Source organism: Mauremys reevesii, linkage group 16 (assembly GCF_016161935.1).
Source record: "Mauremys reevesii isolate NIE-2019 linkage group 16, ASM1616193v1, whole genome shotgun sequence".
Classification (NCBI taxonomy): domain Eukaryota; kingdom Metazoa; phylum Chordata; order Testudines; family Geoemydidae; genus Mauremys; species Mauremys reevesii.
The window spans coordinates 11,090,521-11,112,533 of record NC_052638.1 but is presented as its reverse complement, the minus strand read 5'-3'; the positions used below and the strand labels follow the sequence as shown (position 1 = coordinate 11,112,533).

The window sequence follows — 22,013 nt, the reverse complement described above, 5'->3', positions numbered from 1 at the left end:
CCGATCACGGCTCCCACTGGCCACGGTTCGCCAGTGGGAAAGTTCTGAAAAATTTTGTTCAGGCCAAAACATTGTTTTCAAAGGGCTAGATTCACAAAATGCCAAGAGGAGAATGTCCCCGTATAAGCTTTTGCCCAGTGGTTAGAGCATTCACCTGGGATGTGAGAGACCCAGGCTCAATTCCCCCCTCTACCGGATGTGGGGAAGAGATTTGACGCTGGGTCTCCCTTGCCCTAACCACCAGGCATTGGGATGATAATTACAGTGTTGCCAACTCTAATGATTTTGTCACAAGTCTCATGATAATTATTGTTTTCCTTAAAGCCCCAGCTCCTGAGGTCAAATGGATGTGTGAAGATTTCAGCCTTCATTTTTAAAGAAAAAGTAAGTTTCTAGCCCTCGTGGCTGGGGAGAAAGCTTCAAAATGTGACCCCAGTGTACCCCAAAGGCTCAAATAGAAGGTAAATAAAAAAAGCCACCAAATCATGATTTTTGAACATTTGGGGTTGGCAATACTGATTACATAATCACTGGAGCTGGTGCAGGAACTTGGGTCTTACATCTCCCAGCTGAATGCCCCTCGCACCAGGCTGCAGCACCTCTCTCTCTCTCTCTCTCTCTCTGGCCTTTCAACTTCCAGATTCTCCTAGGGCACTGTACTACTTTTTAAAATGGATCCTGCAAGCTGGAAGGTATTTTTTTTTAAAGCCACTGTATTTAGCAGTATGGATTAATGGTTCATACAAAAATATGCATGCAAACGATCTGTTATGTGTGCGCAGAGCTTTTTGCTAGATGGTAAATAAAAGTTTTTTTGTTTTTTTTAATTATTTGCCATTGTCTGAAGTTGTAGTATATATGGTTAGAGTAAATCTGGTGGCCAAACTACATGTAAAAAAAACCCTTTCAAGAAAAGTCAGTCAAATTTTCAACCTTGACAGCGTCCCCTTACCATTATTGTAAGTACTTTGGGAATCTTTAATATTTTTGGAATATCAATGCTAAAAGGGAATTTTAGGATTAGATGAAATGACCACTGGATGTCACTGTTGCTTTTAGAATGGACAGCAAGTTTGGAAATGACAAATGACAGCAGTTTGGAAACAAAACCTGTTAGTGTCGATCACTAAAAAAGGGTCAGAAATAAAACTGACAGCCATTTGTTTTCACTACACAGAAGTTTATTATGAAAGTTAAACATACAACACAAAAGGTAGCAAAAGCAATCCTGTAGCTTAAGGCAACTCTTAAAGGAGACGAATTCAAGAAAAGGATGATGCAACTTCTGTTTAAATTAGAAATTATGAAAAATATCAAATTGCATCAATAACTTAAAACGTACTTTAAAAAGTCTGCACTAACCAGCAGAGGGTAAGGGTTTCTGATCTTAATGCCAGCATTAAGATATAGTAAGCAGCACAATGCCAAATGATGATAGGGAACGTTCAGTATTTACACGAAGATAGTAATGTTTATACCTGATAGTATAATTTCCTGTGTACTTATGGTTTGGAACCATGATCTGAAACCATTAGGAACATTATGTAAAATAAATCTTCATACTATTCCATCGACAATACAGGGGATGCAGAGAGGATCCAGGACTAGAACGATGGGTATCTTAAATATCACATTGCAGAAGCTTTTCAGAAAAAAATGCTTCTTCCGGGAAGAGGAGAGGAAAAATAACATGAGCCACAAAGAATGTGAAACCTTATCTGTCAGATTAGCCAAATTTAAATTTATGTATCAATATCAAAGTATTTCCATTTTATGATGTTGTCACCGCAGTTACAGATAAGTGTTTTAGCGAACTGTTAAATATTCATGGTATTAACATACAAGGAGTCCCGGTCACATTTCCATTATTTGTTTATAGTTTTGCAAGACCTTGCCATCAGTAAGGGGACCATATAAAAATAAATATTTAGTGATCCTAATCATACACTATTTCAGTTCATTTTCAAAATTAATCATGAAACCATAATTTTTCTTTAAAATAAGTGGTCTAGCTTCAGCATTTTAATATTAAAGATTATTTCAAATGACAAAAAATTAATTAAGCTATACAGAAAGCATCAGCTTCAAACAATGCCAGATGACACTGCTGTTTCCAGTTGTTTCTTTAAAGTAATGGATGTTGATGGAAAACTGGGAATAAACCTGTTACAAAAATTATTCATACAAATGAATCCATCCCAAATCTTACCCTGTTGGAAAATGCCATATATACTGTAAATTAGTTTGATATGTAGACGATTTAATAAAAGGAAGTGTCCCACGGGCAGTATGAGAGATTCTACACACAACCCCAAATCTCTCCTTTCATCATTCAGCATAAATTTACAAAAAGCATAAGATATAAAATACACTTAAAGCAGGTATCTTAAACATGATTTTTAATACAATATCACCATTGCAGCTGATCACCTTTGTCCCCAGTTTAACATGCTGTCAAATCCAATCGTGAAGTTGCAATATCCCTTTCCAGAACTATTTAAAAAAATCCCTGAATAAAACAGAAGCCAGCCTGCAACTTCCTAGGAGTCTCAGTAGGTACTATATACAGGGCTATATTAACCACTCAAACTCATTTAGTACAGAATAGAAACTAGGTTAGATCCTGGGGCAGAATGCACTGACATCAAAAATATTTGTAAAACATTTTATTTTAAAAAAATGGAACCAATGAATTGCTAGCAGTTAAAAGGATATTGCAACTTTAACAAACATACATGCATGTTAGAAAGTTGATTGACAGCTCTGTGCTACTGGGTTTAGCTCGTAAATAATGCAAAAAATGTCAGCAGTCTTTAAAATGTCTTGCAAATTTTGAAGATAAAGAAGAAAATTGCAAAAAAGACAAGAATGCATATCTAAAATAGAGCAGGAGCACAATAATGACAACCAAAACTTCCAAAAGCCCATATAAAAAAATTAAGCTTAGAAAGCCTTGGCTTCCAGCAATTTACCAAAAACAAAAAAAATTGTAATCTGCAATGTCTTGACCTATTTTTAAGTGACAATTTTTTTTATTACAGTTGAGAAAAATGGTTTATAGCTGCTTAAGTTTCCATTTCACTAAAATAGTGCCAACAAAAATAAGCTTGCATAGAAAAACAATCTCAAATTGCCACTGGCTACATGCTTACAATAGGAAATGCAGATATTGTAACATAAACATAGTGCAAACCATGGCAGTTCATGCTGGTTGTGACTGCCGCAGGTCAGGAAATAGACCATAGTAACCCAGTTATCACAGTTTCTGGTCTTTTATTTAATCTTTTGCCAAGTATAAGCAATGCATATGCGCAGACCCATGGCATGTCTGCTGCTGCTGTTGATTAACGCAGTTTGAGGTCGTCGCCACTTCCTAGGTTAGATCCAGGACTAGGGTCTTGTCTTCTTGCCTGCATTAATAAATATATATTCAAGGTCAAAGGTATGGTTTGGAAATATCAAATTAGTTGATTTTTTAAATGCATTAATTACAAGCTTATAACCACAAATAATTCCATGACACAAAATTTACACTGCAAACTGTTAAATAAATACTATAAATACAAAAATACCATCAATACCTCCTACTTAATCATCCACCTTTGTGCAAAAACCTGAGTAAAAGCAAGACTTCACACAATCCTTTGAAGGTCTGGCTCTGGTTTTGATGGACCAGCAGAGGAAGAGCACTCTGGAGTAGAAGACCCTACACTGAAAATGCTGCGTCACAAGTTCCTGATATTCAAATCTAAGGGCTGTTAAATTACTAAATTTATTTTAACAGATGGGAGAGGTCAGAGGTAGCAGAATGGCTACTAAATATAGTACAGACTCCAACCGTCTAAGGCGTCATAGATCAAATTTAACACCTTGCATTCTTCTTAGAAGGCAGCTAGAGGACAGGGAAGCCTACAGAGCACAGTTGCAATAAACTTGCACCACGAAGGTAAATGGCAGCATTCTGTCAAAAAAATGAAGTGTCTAGATGTCTTCAAGTGCAGCCCTAGGGAGAGCACTTTGCAATAATACAATCTGGAGGTAACTAAGACATGGATAAGTATGATTAAGTCTGCATCCGAGGACAGACCTTTATGTAGTCTCTTTGCACCCAAAGAACTGCACACCTCATTTTAAAAACATTCCTTTAATTGGAGGTGCAGATATCAACCGTGCTGTTTCCTGTAAATTCATCCCCTACCCTCCAGCATCACCTCCCTCTTGTCTGACTTGAGCTTCTACTGACCTTTTTATCCATGCCTTAAATGAGGCCAACGATTCGGAAAGCCAAGTGACTGCATCATCTTGGTCAGACAATAATGCAGAGCTGAGTGCCAGCCACAGAGTGGTGACCATGCAGCCCATCCTGTCTCACAATCTCCCCTACTACCCACATACAAAAACTGAACCAAAGTGAGAACAGAAGCCTGCAAAAATGCTTGCTGAGGGCAATGAGAAACTGCCCATCACCAGCCTCTGGAATCTCTCTGACAGGAAGGAATAAGAGTCACTGAAGCACAGTCTGTCCATTCCTGCTAGATATCATGTGAAAAAAGTCTCTGTAACCTCAGAATTAATACTATGGTCAAAGGCTGATGACAGCTCCAGGAGACTCATCATGGACACATGACCTCTGTCTGTACCCCAAATTTTCCATGACAAAAATCTAGATCCTCAGTATGGCATATCTATGTCTGCTGGGATTCTACCTCTCAACTGACAAGCAGCCTGGAGACAACAGTCAAATCATGACATGGATTTGGTCTTCACTCTCCCAGTATCCAAACTTAACGTTTTGTTTAAGATCTGTAGTACATCCATCCACCTGTTCAATGAGTTCTCCTTTACCTGGAATAACTACCATGAAACTATAGAATTTCAAACACTCTGTAAGAGCTTCATCCACTCAGAACTTGAAGTCAATCAGGACAATACATCTCAGTGACTCCAACGCCAGGCCAGAGAAGAAAACTTAACTTGGGCCTCAATCCTGCAAATACATACTTGCTTGACTTCATGCATAAGTAGTCCTAACCAAGTCAGCGGGGCTATTCACATGTGTAAAATTAAACACGCGTAAGCATTTGCAGGACCTTAGATGGGACGTCTACAGTATAACAGGGCAGCTTTACACACAACCATTAATCCCAAATAAATCCTCTCCTGAAATTTATTAATATGATGGATGTTAACTATAATCCTGTTTTGGAGTGAAGAACTTCCACACACACACACACATGAAATATAAATAAATCCATTAATATTGTATCAGATTTTCTGCTATTTAAGTCAAGAGTAATAATACCAAAATTTGAGACAGAGATTGGCCAAACCGGACAGTCTCTACGCAAAAGAATAAATGGACACAAACATGACACATCATCACACATAAAAAAAAACCAGTGGAGAACACTTCAACCTCTCTAACCACTCAGTGACAGACTTGAAGGTTCACCACTCTTCTATGCCATCTCTTTATCATCTCAAAAAGTTTTTTCCTCCTCTAAACGATAGCTCATCTCAATTGATTAGACTCTGCCTGTTGGTATGCATACTTCCACCTTTCATGCAGATCCAGTAAAACATCTAACAGTGTATGTGATGTATTTTCTTGTTCTATGACAGAAAGAAGACACATTTTTAATGTCAATGCCTCTAAAAATGCAAGAAATGAATCTGTAACTCAAAGATTTAATCACAATACCAACTCCACCAGTATCAAGACTGACCAAAACAATTTGAGAAGAAGCTGTTCAGCTAATATAAAATGTTACTTATCAACATAATGAAAACACAGTAATATGGCAGGTCTGTCCTCTTGGTGGCGTGTCAAACTGTCTCGCTTGCCTGACTAGTGAAGTTTTTATTTCCTTATTGTGCAAGCAGCAACAAGCTCAAGTGAAGAAGTAACACAGAATAACAGGATTCCGAAACGATGAAGAATATTCTATTTACAGAGGTGTTTGCCTGTAGGTATAAAGGCTGACACTTTTTTTGATCTGTTGGTAGAGGAAATCCATTTAAGGCTGACAACGGTCAAACTGTTAATAATTTTGAAATCATATATATTCTGGTGAGAACATTTTAAGAGTAAAAATAAATCCCCAGCCAAAAAACAACATCATTAACCTGCAGTTAGGGTTATAAATATAATCTTAGAAGATAAACATCTTGTACTTTTCATAAACACATTGTCCAAAAGCAAGGAATTTCTAAGCTGACAATTAAAAAATATAAATCTGAAAGTGGAGAATTAAGTTCTCTAACCTTAGTTCTCTTCTCCAGTGTATCCCCACCCTGTCTACTCTCTTAATGACAAGTATCACAGCAAGTCTACATGTAAGCCCTGGAAATCTTACCAGTTGTCCTGGCTCGGGGGGGGGTGACACGCTTGGGCGGAAGGGGCGGGGCTGGGGGCTAGCCTCCCACAGCCAGCGGCTCACGTGCTGCCCATACCTGTACTGCAATTAGACACCCCCAGCTGGCCCACACCAGCTGACTTGACCCACGGGTCTCAGGCTGGAGAGCTGTTTAATTATGGTGTAGATGTTCAGCCCAAGCTCTGGGACCCTCCCACTTTGCAGGGCTCCAACCCAAGCCTGGATGTCTCTACCGCAATTAAAACAGCCCTCCAGCCCAAGCCGTTTTTAATTGCAATGTTGACATACCCTTAAAGACCCATTTCTGCCATGTTGCTTATAATGAATCAAGCAGACTTGTATATAATTTGCCTATTATTTCCCTTCCCTTCCCATGCCTTGCTTCTGCTTCCTTGTGCTTAGACTGTGAGCTCCTCTGAGCAGGAACCATCCTTCATAACTGTTTGGAAACCACTTAGAGTGCAATGAGTGGTACCACAAACAATAATAGTTTTTTCTTTGCATTTGAATAAAAAGTGACAGAGGCACAGGACAAATCTAGTTAAGAGTTTTTTTTGTTCAAGATCTACATAAAATGATCATGTTTATTCCCTATAGGCTTTTCATTAGATTAATTCAGTTTAAACTAGTCTAAAAGGGTTTACTTTTGCCTCCAGTTCTGCTAATTTGAAGTCATGGAGGAAACATTACTGACTTCCTATTTAAGAGTGCCAAAGGTGTTAACAGCTGCAGCCAACTTGACAAGATTGGAAGAACATATTACAAACTGTGCCTTTAATAACTATCAAAGCCTCTTTAAGCAGGATTTTTTCATTCCTTTCAGAGTGATATTCTAACAACGTACCCCACGATTTAATAGTACAAGAAAGTCTTTTACTCAGCAAGCTCTTCTAAAAGGTGTTTTTCCTTGTTCAATATATAAAAAGATTTTTTTAAAATTAGTTCTTATATTTTTCTAATGTCCAGGAAATGTTTCACAATTTTAAGTATTCTAATATCTTGATATATTTCTTTATTTTATATTTGTACAGTGCATAGCACAATCAGGTCTTGCTTCTAGGCACTACTGCAAATGCAAATAATATTGCAGACCATATTCTCAGCTGGTATAAATTAGCATAGCTCCCACGAAGTCAATGGAGCAACAATGATTTACACCAGCTGAGGATCTGGCTCTTCATGTTTTTTGTGGTTACAGTCTCACCATGTAAGGCCTCACTCCTCTTTGCTGTAACGTTGACATCAGTTATTTAAGTAATGATTAAGGCCCTACTTGAATTGCTGTATGATTGTCAAATAATTGCAGCTGTGTTACAGACAAGACAAGGAAAATTGCGGAAAAGTAATCATGGACCTTTATTATTGCAGTAATTTGGAAAACCCGACCTCGCTGTCAGCCGCCCAGGGTGGCCAATGGCCCCCACTGTCAGCCACCTGGATGACAAAATTGCAGTGAATGCCTAATATTGCGGGATCCACAATATTGCGAATTAAGTAGAGCCTTAGTAATGATCCAATTTACAAGTCAACACATAACAATGCAAATAATATAATTAAATGTGACTTCAGAACAGTAACTAAAAATTACATCATTACAGTACTTATTTGTTCCTTGTATTTCTTCTGAGTCATACTTTCTGAATTTATTGACAGAGGAAGTTTCCCCATCATTACTGCAGTTAACCTACTTGTAGAACATGCAACTTGTTCTCTGCTAACTCCAAGTATTAATTAACCTCAACTCCTAATCATTTGACACATATGCTCAACTCCATTCCCTCCTAACCGCAGACTTTTTTTTGCTCTCTCATTGCTTCCTCTTCCTTACTCTGAAACCATCCTCTCACCTGACTCCTTTATCTCTACCTTCAAGTACAACGCTATCTCATTTTAACAAAGAAAAACCAACCCAAACTCAACAGAATAGCCTCTTCTCTATTTTCATCCTTTATTTATTTGCCAATTCTAACAGTCAAGTATTCCATCCCTTAATCTTGGGCTTTTGTGACACTGCATGCTCTCTTTCTCCACAAGCATACTTCAGAGTACTCCGGTCTCTCCCTCACACTGTCCTTGTCTTCCCACCCCCCACCTCAGCTAAACTGATGACTTTCAAATTTACTTCTCTTTAAATTCTTCCACTCTGTTCAGTCTTGCACCTCCAACTGTCTTTCTGACATGATTTGCTGGATATCCTATCATTAGCTCAAACTAAGCGTGGCAAAAGTTGAACTCTTTCCAAACTAAAGCATCTACTCTGTTCTCCATCACTATTGTGAACTCCACCTTTTCGCCCGTAATGGAAACTTGTGACTTGTATTCAACTTCTTCCACTTTATCAGACTGTAGCTAAATTCTGTCTATTCCTCCTTCCACTACAATTACTCTAAAATTTATATTTTCTCTTTACTATTCCCACAACAAAAAACCTTTGTCCATTTGTGGTCATCTGATCTCTTTTGTAACTTCCTCTCTGGTCACCCAGCATTTCATACCTTTCCATTCAGTATGGACTGTGACTGCTAAGATCTTACTACTTCAATGTTCTGATAATATGACTGAGCTCTTAGATTCCTTCCAAAGGCTTCTTCTCATCTTCTGCATCCAAGTTCCTCATCTTCACCTTCAAGGCTCTGCACAACTCAGCTCCTGTCTACATCTCATTTACTCCAATTATCTACACTCCTTCCAAGCTCCCCACACAAGTGCCATTTTAATCACCTTTCTTCCATGCAGATCCTTATGCTTGGAAGTCCCTCCACAGCTGGTCCACCAAATTTGAGATCAAAATTTCATCTAGTGATTTGATGCATTTGTCTGTCCAAACATTACTGTCCACTTTGGATTATAAGATCTTTGGGGCATGGACTGCTGGGTCTTCCTTTATTATACCATTTACACACTGGTGATACTCAGAGCAAGCTGTATTCCTTTCTGCCAGCCTCTCAGCTGAAAATTGACAATTCCAGCTCTCATCACTGTAATGTATACAAAGCCTGATTTTTCAGAAAGCTTTCTGTGTGCAGACAATTGAATTAAAAAAGGAAATAGTCTATTAGTCACACGCAGCTCTAAAGCTTTTAAATGCTAGTGGGCATCTGTCCCTTGCACCCAAGGAAGGCTTTTGTAAACTGCCTGCCTCCTTTATATAACTACAGATCATTTAGAGACTTTGTTTAAATCAGTTTTTTCGCATTAATTCATTAACCTTTTTACAGTGTTAATGATGGTACAACCTGAATTATTCAATTTTAATGAAGCTGCAGTTCAATTTTCTTCCCACAAAAGGAGAATTGTGATGCATAGTTATATCCTACTACAAAACATAATTTGTAATTTTGAAAAGTATAACCAAACTATCATTGAGACTTGCTAGCAAAAGGTTAACCTTATTTATTTTTTTGCTTAGATTATTGCTTCTAATTTAAAGAGTCTCCCGCTGTTTGGAAAGAAGTGGAATGCGATCTACATTTATGATTTTGCTGATTGTCTCAATGCAAAACCTTAGATAAATGTAGTTATTAAATTTACTTTCAGTGCATGTTTTCACATCTAATGTGAAAAACAGCAAAATCACTTGACAGCATACTCCTGCTTTAAAAAAAGTTTATTTTAATAAAAAAATAATTTCCACAATAATTTTACTGTCAAATCTCAATGAAGACTCCAAAGCATATGGTTGCATTTATAATTTTCTTACGGGGCCTTTTCTTTTAAATTTATGAAAGTACCCACATGATTTATGACATCATAGCTAGTTGTAAGTTTTTGCACAAGCCACTGTGGAACTACCACCAGCTCTGCCCTTTCAAATAATGTGAAAGGAATGACAAATTATGCTCAAGTGTATTGAAAAGCATTCATTACAGTATCTTATTATCTTACTAGTAAATATTGACAAAGATGTAATTTTTCGTTTCAACAAGTGGGGAGTTACACAGGCAATTCTGACAGTGAAATGACAGCCCAACCCAACTGAGTCATCCCCATTTATTTGTACTGACCTGTACACGTATAAATATATGAAACATGTACTTGTTCTATCAATCACCAGTCTGCCAAACCATGTAGGCCACTGTATATAATTAATACATACAAACAACAACAAGATAGTTCTTTAGATCCTAGGAATATGAAGGAACTATATATATTATTTATTTTTTATACTACACACACACACACACACACACACACACTAAATTAAACACTTCCTCACTAAAACTTTGTCACTTCTTGGGTGCAGAGTAAGAACCAAGCAATGTGCAGGTGGCAAGAACACTGCATAATACAGGGCAAAAGTATGGACATTTTTGGCCATAGCCATGGGCTAATCTACAATTTATGGGATCTTTAGTATTCACACAAGACAGAACCTCAGTTTTCAGTAAGGCTGTATCTGGAAAATCTCCACACAGTATACTATCAGGAATTCAATTTATCCACCACAGAAACATAAAAAGCGTAAGTCAACTTTGCCATGTTTAAAACCTAGGATTTGAAGAATGCTCTCTGTATTTTAAATCTGATGCATCTACACCATTAAGCAATCCCCTATGGGACTGTTGTAATAATTAGCCATAAGATGCATATTTCAAAAATTAAAGAAAATACTAAAAAGTCACACACACACAGATCTGTCCTTAAATATTGTGCTGTCAGAGTTTTTGAACAGTGAGGGAGACTCATTTAAACAAAAACTGCACCTGCCTTTTTCAATTTAGAAACAAAATATTTTTTCAATGAATCACAAACCAAATTTGCGGGAAAAAAAATCATCATCTTACTACTGCATACTCCACTTTTCAGTAGGATGCTGAAGTTAAATTTGAATGAGAGTATTTGAAAATCCTAGGTTTGATGCTCAGGGAATTGCTTAACAATCAGTAGAAAAGTATCAGCAGAGTTTAGTACTTTTCACTAAGAACAGATGAATGACAATTATTCAAAGTGATAAAATAGAAATTACCTTGGCATAAACATTTGGTTATGAGAAGAGCTTGTATTTTACCAATCTGCTGACTTTGCAAAAACATAGACAGAACCCAGTGTACTGATGTTTCTTAAACCTAACGTTTTATGATTAACAGTGACAGTTTCATTCTAAGTATCCTGAAATAGAACAGTTAATGCTGTGGAAACAGGGATTTTCCCACACCCAAGAAACTTCACTCAACTCTCAGCACATGAAACCATGCAAGTCTTTTGCAATATGGAAGGAATTATAACTGGCAACAAGCCATCTAAAATCTCTAAAGAAAGTAGGAGATGGTATGATGACTGAAAGAAATACAGGAACCTATTTGGCAGCAGACATTTGAAATCCTCCTCATGACATGTTAGTCTAGACTGTTATTTATACTGAACTGGTCCAGACTCTGGAGGAAAAAAAAAAGGGGGGGGGGGAGGAAAAAGTAGAGAATGTACTACGATCAAGTCCTACAAAGAGAATTTAAAAAAGAAATAATCATCATTGTTCTCAAAGATCAACAAAAGAAAGGGTGTTTGGAGTCAATTTTGCTGCAATGCTCTTCTGCACACTCACTTTGGCCAACTATGTCAGAACTTTACTCAGGTATACGTATAGGCCAATGGATAATAGCTAGGTAGTAGGCTAGTACAGAATACATTTTATTGTTTGTTAATTTGTTACTTAAAAACAAAAGCTATAGATGACTCAAAAGCAACTACTCTTTAGTTAGATTGTAACCATCTTTTTGTTCTATGGTTGTAGAACGTCTAATACAGTGGGGCTCTGGTCTGTACTTTGGGTTCCTAGGTGCTAGCACAATACAAATAATTTACAATCTAAACTGTACAAATAGCTAATCTATGTAACCATACATTATTGTTATTACCTTATCCTCCTCCCCACATTTCTTCCATTTGTAACACCTATTTATGTGGTCTTGTTTTAGGCCCCGATTCCGCAAGTAGCTCTGGGCTCATTGCAGGATTAGGACCTTAGGATTGTGAGCTCTGCAGGACAGAGACCATCAGATGTTAATATCCCTGATTATCACCCATAAATCCATGCAGAGAGAACCTTATATACACAAGCCTCCCATCAATTTGGCACTGTGACCTCACTTCCACTTTGGAGCTTACAGAAGCATCTCTATGGATTCAGAGATTCTTGGAGAAGGAGCCTGGAGAGGGGTATGAACAACTATCCCTTTAGCCCACTGGAGTTGTCCCAGAAAAGACAATACAGCCCCAAGCTGCTGCCCCTCTCTAGAGATCCTGGGGGCAGCTATGGGTAAGGGGATCCAAAAGCACGTGGAAACCTTGCTGAGGGTTAGATTTGGGGGGGGAAGGTGAGGGGAAGGGAGAGGACTTCCATGAAGATGGCTCTGGCTTATCATGAACCATTGGGCACCAGCTAGGTTTAGGGGCAGAGAGATGACGACAACAACAGACCATCCCCTTTCTCCACACACAAAATGGAACTGCGTGCATGTGGGGCCGAGGGAAAGAGAATAATCTCAGAGGGAATTTTAGATGACACTGTCCATCCCCAGAAGTCCTCCCTAGGTTCTTCTGGTTAAGGAGATGATCTGGCTAACACCTATTAAAGTACTAGCACAATTGGGTGAGAAAAAAAGAATGTGCAACAGCAAAGGACAATTTTAGAGTCCATAAGATCTTCCCTCAACAGCATTGTGTTTAGTAACTACAAACTACTTTGCTTACAATTTCCTTTCTTCTTAGCCAATGGCACAAAGTTACTGGAAAATTGGTAGACACTGTTCATTAGGTATTTCCCTGGTGCAGAGGAACCTCTGGGTGGAATAAAGTTAGAACAACCTGCCCTAGTCCACCCTACTTTTCACATGGGCATGTCAGGGCTGCCAGAACAAACCCGTGGGAGTCATGACAGCCAGCTGAGTGTGCTCCAACTTGCACTGGAGGCTAAAGCAGTCCCTGGAAGGTCCCATGACTAGGTGTGGATAGATAAAATGTATATAGAGGCACCATTACCTAAGTTTAAAGGTCAATGAAGACCAAATATTTGAAAGTTACACGTCACTCATTCAGCTATCAAGTCCAGAGTTGAAGATTCCTTGTTTGTACGCCTCATTTGGTGCATGAGAGCACATCAGTAGCTGTCGGGAACAAAAATTCTTAGTGCAGACCTGTCAGGTAATTAAATTGGGACCTAATTTTAAATAATAGTCTTAGAATATGCAATTTAAGTAAATTACAAGTACGGAGTTATGGATCTGACATTTTGCTGACATACAGTCTGCAGGGAGGGATAGCTCAGTGGTTTGAGCATTGGCCTGCTAAACCCAAAGTTGTGAGTTCAATCCTTGAGGAGGCCACTTAGGGATCTGGGGCAAAAATTGGTCCTGCTAGTGAAGGCAGGGGGCTGGACTCGACCTTTCAAGGTCCCTTCCAGTTCTAGGAGATATACCAATCTCCAATTATTACCTTTACCTTGTTTATTTATACAGTAAGCTCTTCAAGGCAGGGACCAGTTTATTTGTTTTGACAGCACCCAGAACAATGGAGGGCCCTGATACTGACTGAGCTTTTGGGTGCTTAAAACGAATATTAAATAATAATAATCATGGGTATGAATTTAGGCCATTTTTTCCAAAGTAGAAGCCTAAATGTAGGCTCCTAAGTCCATATGTCGGATAGTAAATAGGTAGCTTGATTCTCCAAAATGCTGAATGCCCACTGACTTCAATAGGAGCTACTGGGTTGAACACTTTGGAAACTTTTGTGGACCTTACCTTTAGGCCCTATTTTGGAAAATCATGGCCATGGGTATCAATACTTTGATTGCTGACAAGAACATATACAGTATTCATTTAAATGGAAATGGTACACATTGATGACCAGCAACAACAAAAAAAAAAATTAGTTTTTTAGTTGGTTACAGTTATTAGATCATATGATATCCCTCAAATGTCTCCATATGTAAAGCATAAATTTCCCATGGAGAGATGAAGAAGAGACCAGAAAATTCTAAAACAACGGAGGATGAATCAAGAAATGGTCACAGAAGTCTCTTTCATGGGCAACTGTAATGTGATTCTTAATTGTATTTTGGCAGCTACATACTACTGGGATAAACAGAGTAGATATGCTATATTCTTTGGCACCAAGTATCTGCATCTATTTACTAAATAATAAATGAAAAATCAAGCTACATTATGAACAATAAAAAAACCTGAACAATGAATGGCAGTTAGTTGCTTTTAGGACTACCTACCCGCTGACAAGCTTTTAAAATAATCATTGGGAACATAAAATTGAGCAGCTTTCTTGACAAAGATTATACAAAGCACTTAACATCAACCTCCATCAAAATTCCATTCTGTGTTTCCTGTAAATTCTATTTTCTAAAGACACAGTTCCCTTTACTAAAAACCCACGAACAGTTCAACTTCTAATAGATTAGTTGGATTTTGTGCTTAAGTGCTGAGTGTAAGAAAGATCTGAAACTGTGCTACTGACTTCAAGCACAGACAATACAAGTGAGACTTTCCTTCTGGACATATGCCAAGCTCATCCAGAAGCTTCAATCATATTGCAGCTTATCATATATTGGTAATGAGTCTGGTCCAAACGACAAACTGGATCTTTCAAGTCTAATGGAATCCATCACCCTGATATAACCGACCTTTTGTTATTTTACTGTATTTAACCAATTTCAAATCAATCATAACTTTTAAAAAAATGTCTGAGATATAAGATGTGAATGTAGTCAAACATTCCAATAATCATTTCGCCTTGTGACTGTTCTACAAGAGGTTCAAAACAGCTAATATTAGCCTATAAGTGCTACAAAGTGCATATATTAAAAAATCCCAACAATTTATGTTCTGTACACAATTAATGCTGAATATAGTACAGAGAAAATCAATTCTGCAAATCAGGAAATACTGTAATATAAGCATCTTCTTTCAGTCAATGAAGGTTAGAAGGGGGCTGAGCAACGGAAAAATACTGACTGAAAGAGATCAATACTAATTATATATTTATAACAGCTATACTAGCCTTTAAACAATACTTCCTCAAAAGAAAACATTTCAGATTTTATCCTATATCCATCAATATAAAATCTTAATTAAAGAAAAGTTTTTAAATATAAAATAAAGTTGCACTGCCCCAAAAACTGACATTTCACTACAGAAAACAGGATATTGGGTTGGGTCAATTTTTCAGCATAAGATGCCAAAAAGCTGCAATTTCATGCTACCTTTTAAACAAAGAAACAGCTATTGTGATGGCTCTAGGCAACAGTACAGATCAAGAATTCACACAATCCAAATTATGAATGTAAATTAACAACTCTTGGCCTGATCATGATTTAGAGCTCTTTGGGGGAAAGTAGGACCACAGCTGGTAAAGAAGCACATGGCCTCTGCATGGGTGGCCCTTATACATCCCTGGAACCTTTATGGATGGGATCCAGAGCCAAGGTTTTATCCTGTACATGTAGAAGGATTTCCTGCAAAATTTCTGGGATTTTTTCCCCCCCAAGTTGAGGGAAGAATGAGCAAGATATCAAAAAGTAATGAAGTGTCCTTAAATTGGGAAACTTGAACTGTGAAGATCATTTATTTATTTAGGAATTACAGCATAAGTAAAATGGAGAAAAATTTAGGGAGAATGAGCTGTAAGAGAAAAATCCTTGTGGGGGCATTACCAGAGAGGTATGTTGGAAACTAATTTGTTATAGTGTGTGTATATCCTAGATTTAAAAACATGCATATATTTATCACAGGACACCAAACAGACCAATTGCTAGACCGGGCTATTTCAGGGAAGAACAAGCCACTCTGCTTCTTTACTTGCAGTGTTGCTACAGAGAGAGAACTGCAGTAATATGCGAAATGAACACAAACAAGAAAAAATAAAATTTTAAACCACTGATTTTTTTTTGCATGAAATGTATTCAGAAAGCTTCGGACAACTCAATTCAAGAAAATTAGACTCAACAGAACATCTCTGGCCAACCTCATGCACAACAGAATGGGCTGGGAGAAAAATTTAAAATTTGAGCTTTTGTCATACAATGTATACAATCCAAGCGTTCAAAAAACGGTTTCCATTATATAACTGATTCCCACAATACAAAGCTAACCCTCACAAAAATTATCTGTAGACACCATGACAGGAGCATATAATTTTTCCATTCCATGTTACCCATTCCTTGCTGTAAGACCACCATTTTGGTATTTTCTGCTGCACTAAACAGCTGGCAAAAAGTAGATGATTGCAGCTTTCTGTGACTGAATACAGACCATGTTACTTCCAACATATTCTGACTCCACTAGCCTGAGGTCCTGCAATCATTTCTTCATCAAAATCTTTCTAGCTGGCACTGTATTAGAAGCTCAGTTAAAATACAAAGTGAAATTTCTACTTAAATAAACTGTATTATGTCCACACAACATGGAAAGCTACTCTTGGAACTACACCTTAATTTCTTCAGGAGCCAGAGCCCTCCAACCCACCTCTCTGGTGTGGAAATAGACTCCTGTAAGAGACACAGCAGGAGCAGCAATATCACTTTGCAGCTGAGAGCCTCCTGTCAGCTCCAAGACTTCAGCAAAGACTCAATAACTGCTGCTTTGTCCAACCATAATTATCTGAAATAATCATCATCCACACATTTGGGCACCTCACCATTCACCTTTGCTTCCAGATTTTTAAATAAATATATTAAATAATGACAGTCCTAGCACTGATCCCTGGGTAATCCATATTGAAAACAGACCATGACAGAAAGAGATTGGAAGAAGATACAAATAATCTCAGATATACTGTATATATTCTCTAAAAAGCTTTTATTATGCCTGTAGGTGTAAACAGATTTTTTTTTTAAAAAAGCACGGCTTTTCTACTATTTCTATTTTCTATTATTCTATTATTCTACCAAAAGTTTCATTACGGTGCAGCTATTGCAGTCTCTATTTTATGTTTCCAAAAGTATCACTGTGCCTCATCTTATTGTTGTTAAAAATAATACACGCTCTTTATTAACAAAAAATAGTTTAACTGTTCAAATGCCTAGTTTAGGGATCGTTTTTTGGCAATGATCTACCCGTTTGTTACATTTGAAAAATAATCTATGTAGAGACTAAGAATAAGCAAACATCTCTACTAAGAAAGCAAGCTGTATAAATAAAGAACAAAATCTGTGATCATTTTCATATGCTGCCAAGCTCTGGATGAATATTTCCAAAGAGCTGGCGCCTCTCTTTTGGGTAGCGGTGGGTGGAGTATTACAAGATTTCTCTCTCTCTCTCAAACTGGAATCTGGTCTTTATTAAAGCTATTTCAACTATAGTACTACAGTCTGAAATTTTCTAATTTTATACAGACATTGTTGCAATCCATAGGAGAACTAACTGATGAGATGTTAAAAAGTCTAGTGGTTCCCAGATTTGCTGATCATGCCATCCTAAACAGTATAAAAGAAGTTTAAAGATTTCCAAATTTTTAATATTAATTAAAAGTGTAGTTTACTCTCAAAAGAAACCAATACTGATATTGGTGAGGTTCCACCCTTATTGTAATTCAACAGCTACAGATTTAAAAGTGCTCAGTTTCCAAGATGTCAATTCTAAGATGTTTCTTTTGTCAGCACTGTGAAAACTCAATGAATAAGATGTTTGAAGGCCAAATTATGCTCTTAGTTACACCTCTGAACTCATCCACCATTAGACTTCACTGGGGCTGTACAAGCTTAACAGTAGAATCTCAGTTTTCATTAAAAACAGTAACTTTCTAGCCCCTTATGGTTGCAGAGAAAAGGTTGAAATTGTGAGCCCTAAAGACTCCAGCACCTGAAGGCAAACAAAAAGTACCCAACATTTATTTTATTTTAAATCTCATGACTTAAGCCTATATCATTTAGGGGTGGGGGCGATTATGCATTTTTAAACCTTTGGGGATGGCAAGAATGCATGGCAGTGATTCCTAGAGTAGAGGAAGTGAAGGCACTCTCTCGTAACTAACCAAGTAAATTGCCTGAGGCCTTTCAAACCAGCTTTTCCTTAGAGACTAGCTCAGCACAGCTCTTCTACATGCCTTCCACTCTTAGCTTACTGACTTCACCAGTCTCCGTAGGCCTGTTCCCCAGCTTGACTTACTTTCTGAACCAGCCCTTCTTCTTGGTCTCACTCCCCAGATCTTCCCTTTTCACTTAGCAAGGAGACAGAGCTCTGCATGACCATGAAGACAAGAGGAGATGAGATACCAGGAAAGAAATCTACTAAAGCTTGAGAGAGAACTAGTCATGCTGCCATTACGGGGAGCTGAATGGGCAGGGAGTAGGAAGTAAAAACCCTGCATGGCAAAGGAATTCAAATAAACCGTCACCACCTTGATTCCCCCTTCTTATTCTTTTTGTTGCCTGCAACAGCTTCTCTAGCTCCCCAACACTTCCCTTATCAACATTAGCAGTCCTCCCTCAGGCTTCCCCTTCCTGGCCTCACTGAGCTCCTGCTTTCCCTTCAAGCTCCTTTGTTTCCTCAGGCTCCCTGAGTTCCTGCTCTCTTCTCACTGAGAAGAGAAGGAGCTAGAGCCAAGAGACAGGACAGAGCTGGCCAGAGGAGCAAACCCAATGAGAAAGGATGAAGATGGGGCTAGGGAGCAGGCCCAAGGAGAGGGGAAGGTCAGAGTGGAATACGGCCAGGCCAGCAGGGGAAAATAGTTAGCAGGGTCTGAATCAGTTCATTGGCATTGCTATCCATAAAGAAAAGGACTGCCAGGCTACAGGAGCAGCAGCCAGCATTTCCAGGCCTCTCCAGTGTCTGTGGAAGAGGCAGAAGGTGGCAGACGCTCACTACCACTCCTAAAATGCCCTCTTCAGAGCTGCTAGCATTTATTTAAGGATTTGAAAGTGAGCCTGTATGTCATGAGTAGGGTCCATTTTGGTCAATTTCATGGTCAAAGGATTTTAAAAACTGTAAATGTCATGATTTCAGATATTTAAATCTGAAATTTCACGGTGTTGTAACTGTAGGGGTCCTGACTCAACTCTGAAGGCAGCAGTGCAGAAGTAAGGATGGCGTGGTATGGCATTGCATTCAGATCTGGCCCAGCAGACGCCACTCTCCAGCAATCCAGGTCTGAAGGCAGCGCAGAAGTATGGGTGGCAATACTGCAACATCCCTACAATAACCTTGCAAATCCATCCCCCACCCCCCCGACCTTCTTTTTGTCGGCATCCCCAGTTTGAGAAATGCTGGTCTCCCCTGTGAAATTTGTATAGGATAGGGTAAAAGTACATAAAAAGACCAGATTTCACGGTCCATGACCCATTTTTTATTACCATGAATTTGGTAGGGCCCTAGTCATGAGTCTGCAACCAGTAATTGGGCCACCTACAGGGAAAATGGTAACACCAACTTATATGTACGCAAATAAAAACCATGTTGTTTTCCATGTGCCTTTTCAAGTTTTAATAACTTAAGTAGGAGATTAAACCATGCTTTACACTATTTTCTTAACAGCAAAATTAAAACAAATAGGAATCCCCGATAATTATACATACAGACAAGTTATAGGAAATAATCTAGATTTTTGGTAAAGTACTAACCAGTTACTGACAGCAGCTGTGAAACCCTCACCTCCATTTCCTCCCGATGAGACCTGTCTCTGTCCTCGAATTCACGAGTTCTTCTCCGAGCTTCTTCAAAGGCTTGCTGTGCCAATGCATCCTCCTGCTACCAAACCAGAAGACATAAAATTACGAGGCTACATACGTTTCTCCCAAGTTATGTTCTATTTAACTCCGAGCATTGTTTAAGGACACCAAGGTTGACCACAGGGAGTAGGGGAGAAAAATCTGACCTCTAGAATCTATTACTAATGATGACACAGAAGTCAGAAAGGACAGAACTTGAACTTCAGACTGAAGAATGAATGTGCAGGTTTAGCAGTTAGACAAGATATCCATTCACATGGAAACTGAGCAAATGGGATATGAAATCATCTATGAAATCTGGAGCTATGCAATGCCACTTTTAAAAGTCACTTTGCAGATCAGAACTGCGTTTTAAAGAATTAAAAATATTGTTTCAAAGTGGAGTCTGACTAAATTTCTTAAACCAAGAAGTTAAAGGAAACCTCAAAGCTTATATTACACAGAGGCAATATTTTTCATTCTTGATCTTGAAAAATTAAGTAGTTTTGTAAGGTAGATGACAGAACTAAACAAACTAATGATAACTGTAAATGAGATGATCAGGTTCTTTACATTCAATTTTTATGCTCTAAAACAAACATAATTTAACAGATTAGCAGTAAAACTCTTCATCACTTTGCATCTATAGCAACATCTGACCAAAAATTAATATTTACATCCCTTAGTATATAATTTTAAATACAAAATTGTATAAGGTGTAAAGAGCTAGAAAATACTCCTCCCCCAGTTCTTGTGCACACACACATAAATTGGTATCAGTGGACTTTCATATTTTCATGGGAGGGGGGAACTCCAAAAACAAAAAAACCCACCAGATTTTAGTACATCTTTACAACAAAAAGGATGGACAGTAATCTTAATTTAATTGTTTTTTAAAATCTATTCAATATTTTCTATTAAAAATGGTAACATTTTGGATTTAAGTTTTATGTTGTCTAAGCCAATATTAACACAATAATAAATCTGCATATACCCTTTACTTAAAGGGATATGTTTAGTCAGTTTAGAAGAATTTGTGCAAATTTAAAATAAAAAGGTGAGTTCCTGTTTCTCCCACTGATGCTTCTAAGGATCAGCAAGAGAGGAGTTGACCATACAGGTCAACAGTGAAACAGAAAAAAAAAAAAGAAAAAAAGAAAAAAAAAAAAAGAAGAAATAATCTCTTTTCACCATTAACTTTTTTCAGTCACAGTAATTATAGATTGCACTAGTAACTGTCATGTGTTATTTTCAAGTCGGTCTCTCTCTCTCTTTAAAAAACAGAAATGTTAACCTTGATTTATAGAGGACAAAAATGTTCCACTCCCAAGAACTCAGTTCAGTTTTTATATACCAAGGGATTAAGTGCATTAACTTTAAAATTTAAGATAACATGTCTCTAGCCTAAGAGAATGTCAAATTGCTTTTCTTGCCTGCAGCACTATCCTACACCCTAAAGCTACTTTGTGAAATGATGCAAAAAAGAGTGTCTCTTGTGGCCTAACACAGTTTAATACAAGCATCTGTCAATGAATATATCTTCATAGATCAGTCTCCAGAAAGATATATCAAAGGACAATGTTTACAGCTGCCATTAAGATACCATTTTGACAGTAACTTCTATTTTTAAATGACAACTTTGTCTCCTTTTGGCGATTTTTATATTGGTGTAACATATCAATTATAGTGGGACAGTGGAAGGGAAAATAGAGTTCATTTCATTTAATTGAGAAGGACAGAACTAGAAGAGGTAGTCTAGCTGATTACTGATGACTAAAGAAAAGCTCTCATTTTTTAAATTTAGGCAACCCATGCAGAATTTCATAATTACCTACTTTACCAAAATTTTTAACGAAAATGGATTTTTTAAAATAAGAGATCAGCAGTATTTTAAACTAAGCAAAACGAAGTGGAAAAACAAGTTTTCAAGATAGCCTAAAAATTAAAAAAATGCGTGTGTGTGTGTGTGTGTGTGTGCGCGCGCG

The 22,013-nt window shown here is 37.8% G+C and overlaps 1 protein-coding gene across 6 annotated transcripts in view; it reads right to left on the bottom strand.

The window, feature by feature from the left end:
* Nucleotides 1–1,987: 1,987 nt before the first annotated feature.
* CBFB (core-binding factor subunit beta) overlaps nucleotides 1,988–22,013 on the bottom strand; it is a 64,879-nt gene continuing 44,853 nt past the window's right edge. For 3 of the 6 annotated variants that reach the window (XM_039503228.1, XM_039503231.1, XM_039503226.1), the window contains 2 exons: nucleotides 19,973–20,068; nucleotides 1,988–3,410 (listed from right to left, as the gene is read on the bottom strand). In XM_039503228.1, the coding sequence (XP_039359162.1) occupies nucleotides 3,345–3,410; nucleotides 19,973–20,068 (162 nt within the window). In that variant the 3' untranslated portion in view covers nucleotides 1,988–3,344. Of the gene's footprint in view, nucleotides 3,411–19,941; nucleotides 20,069–22,013 lie in introns of all 6 variants that reach the window. The other 3 variants (XM_039503230.1, XM_039503229.1, XM_039503227.1) reach the window with 2 other exon arrangements.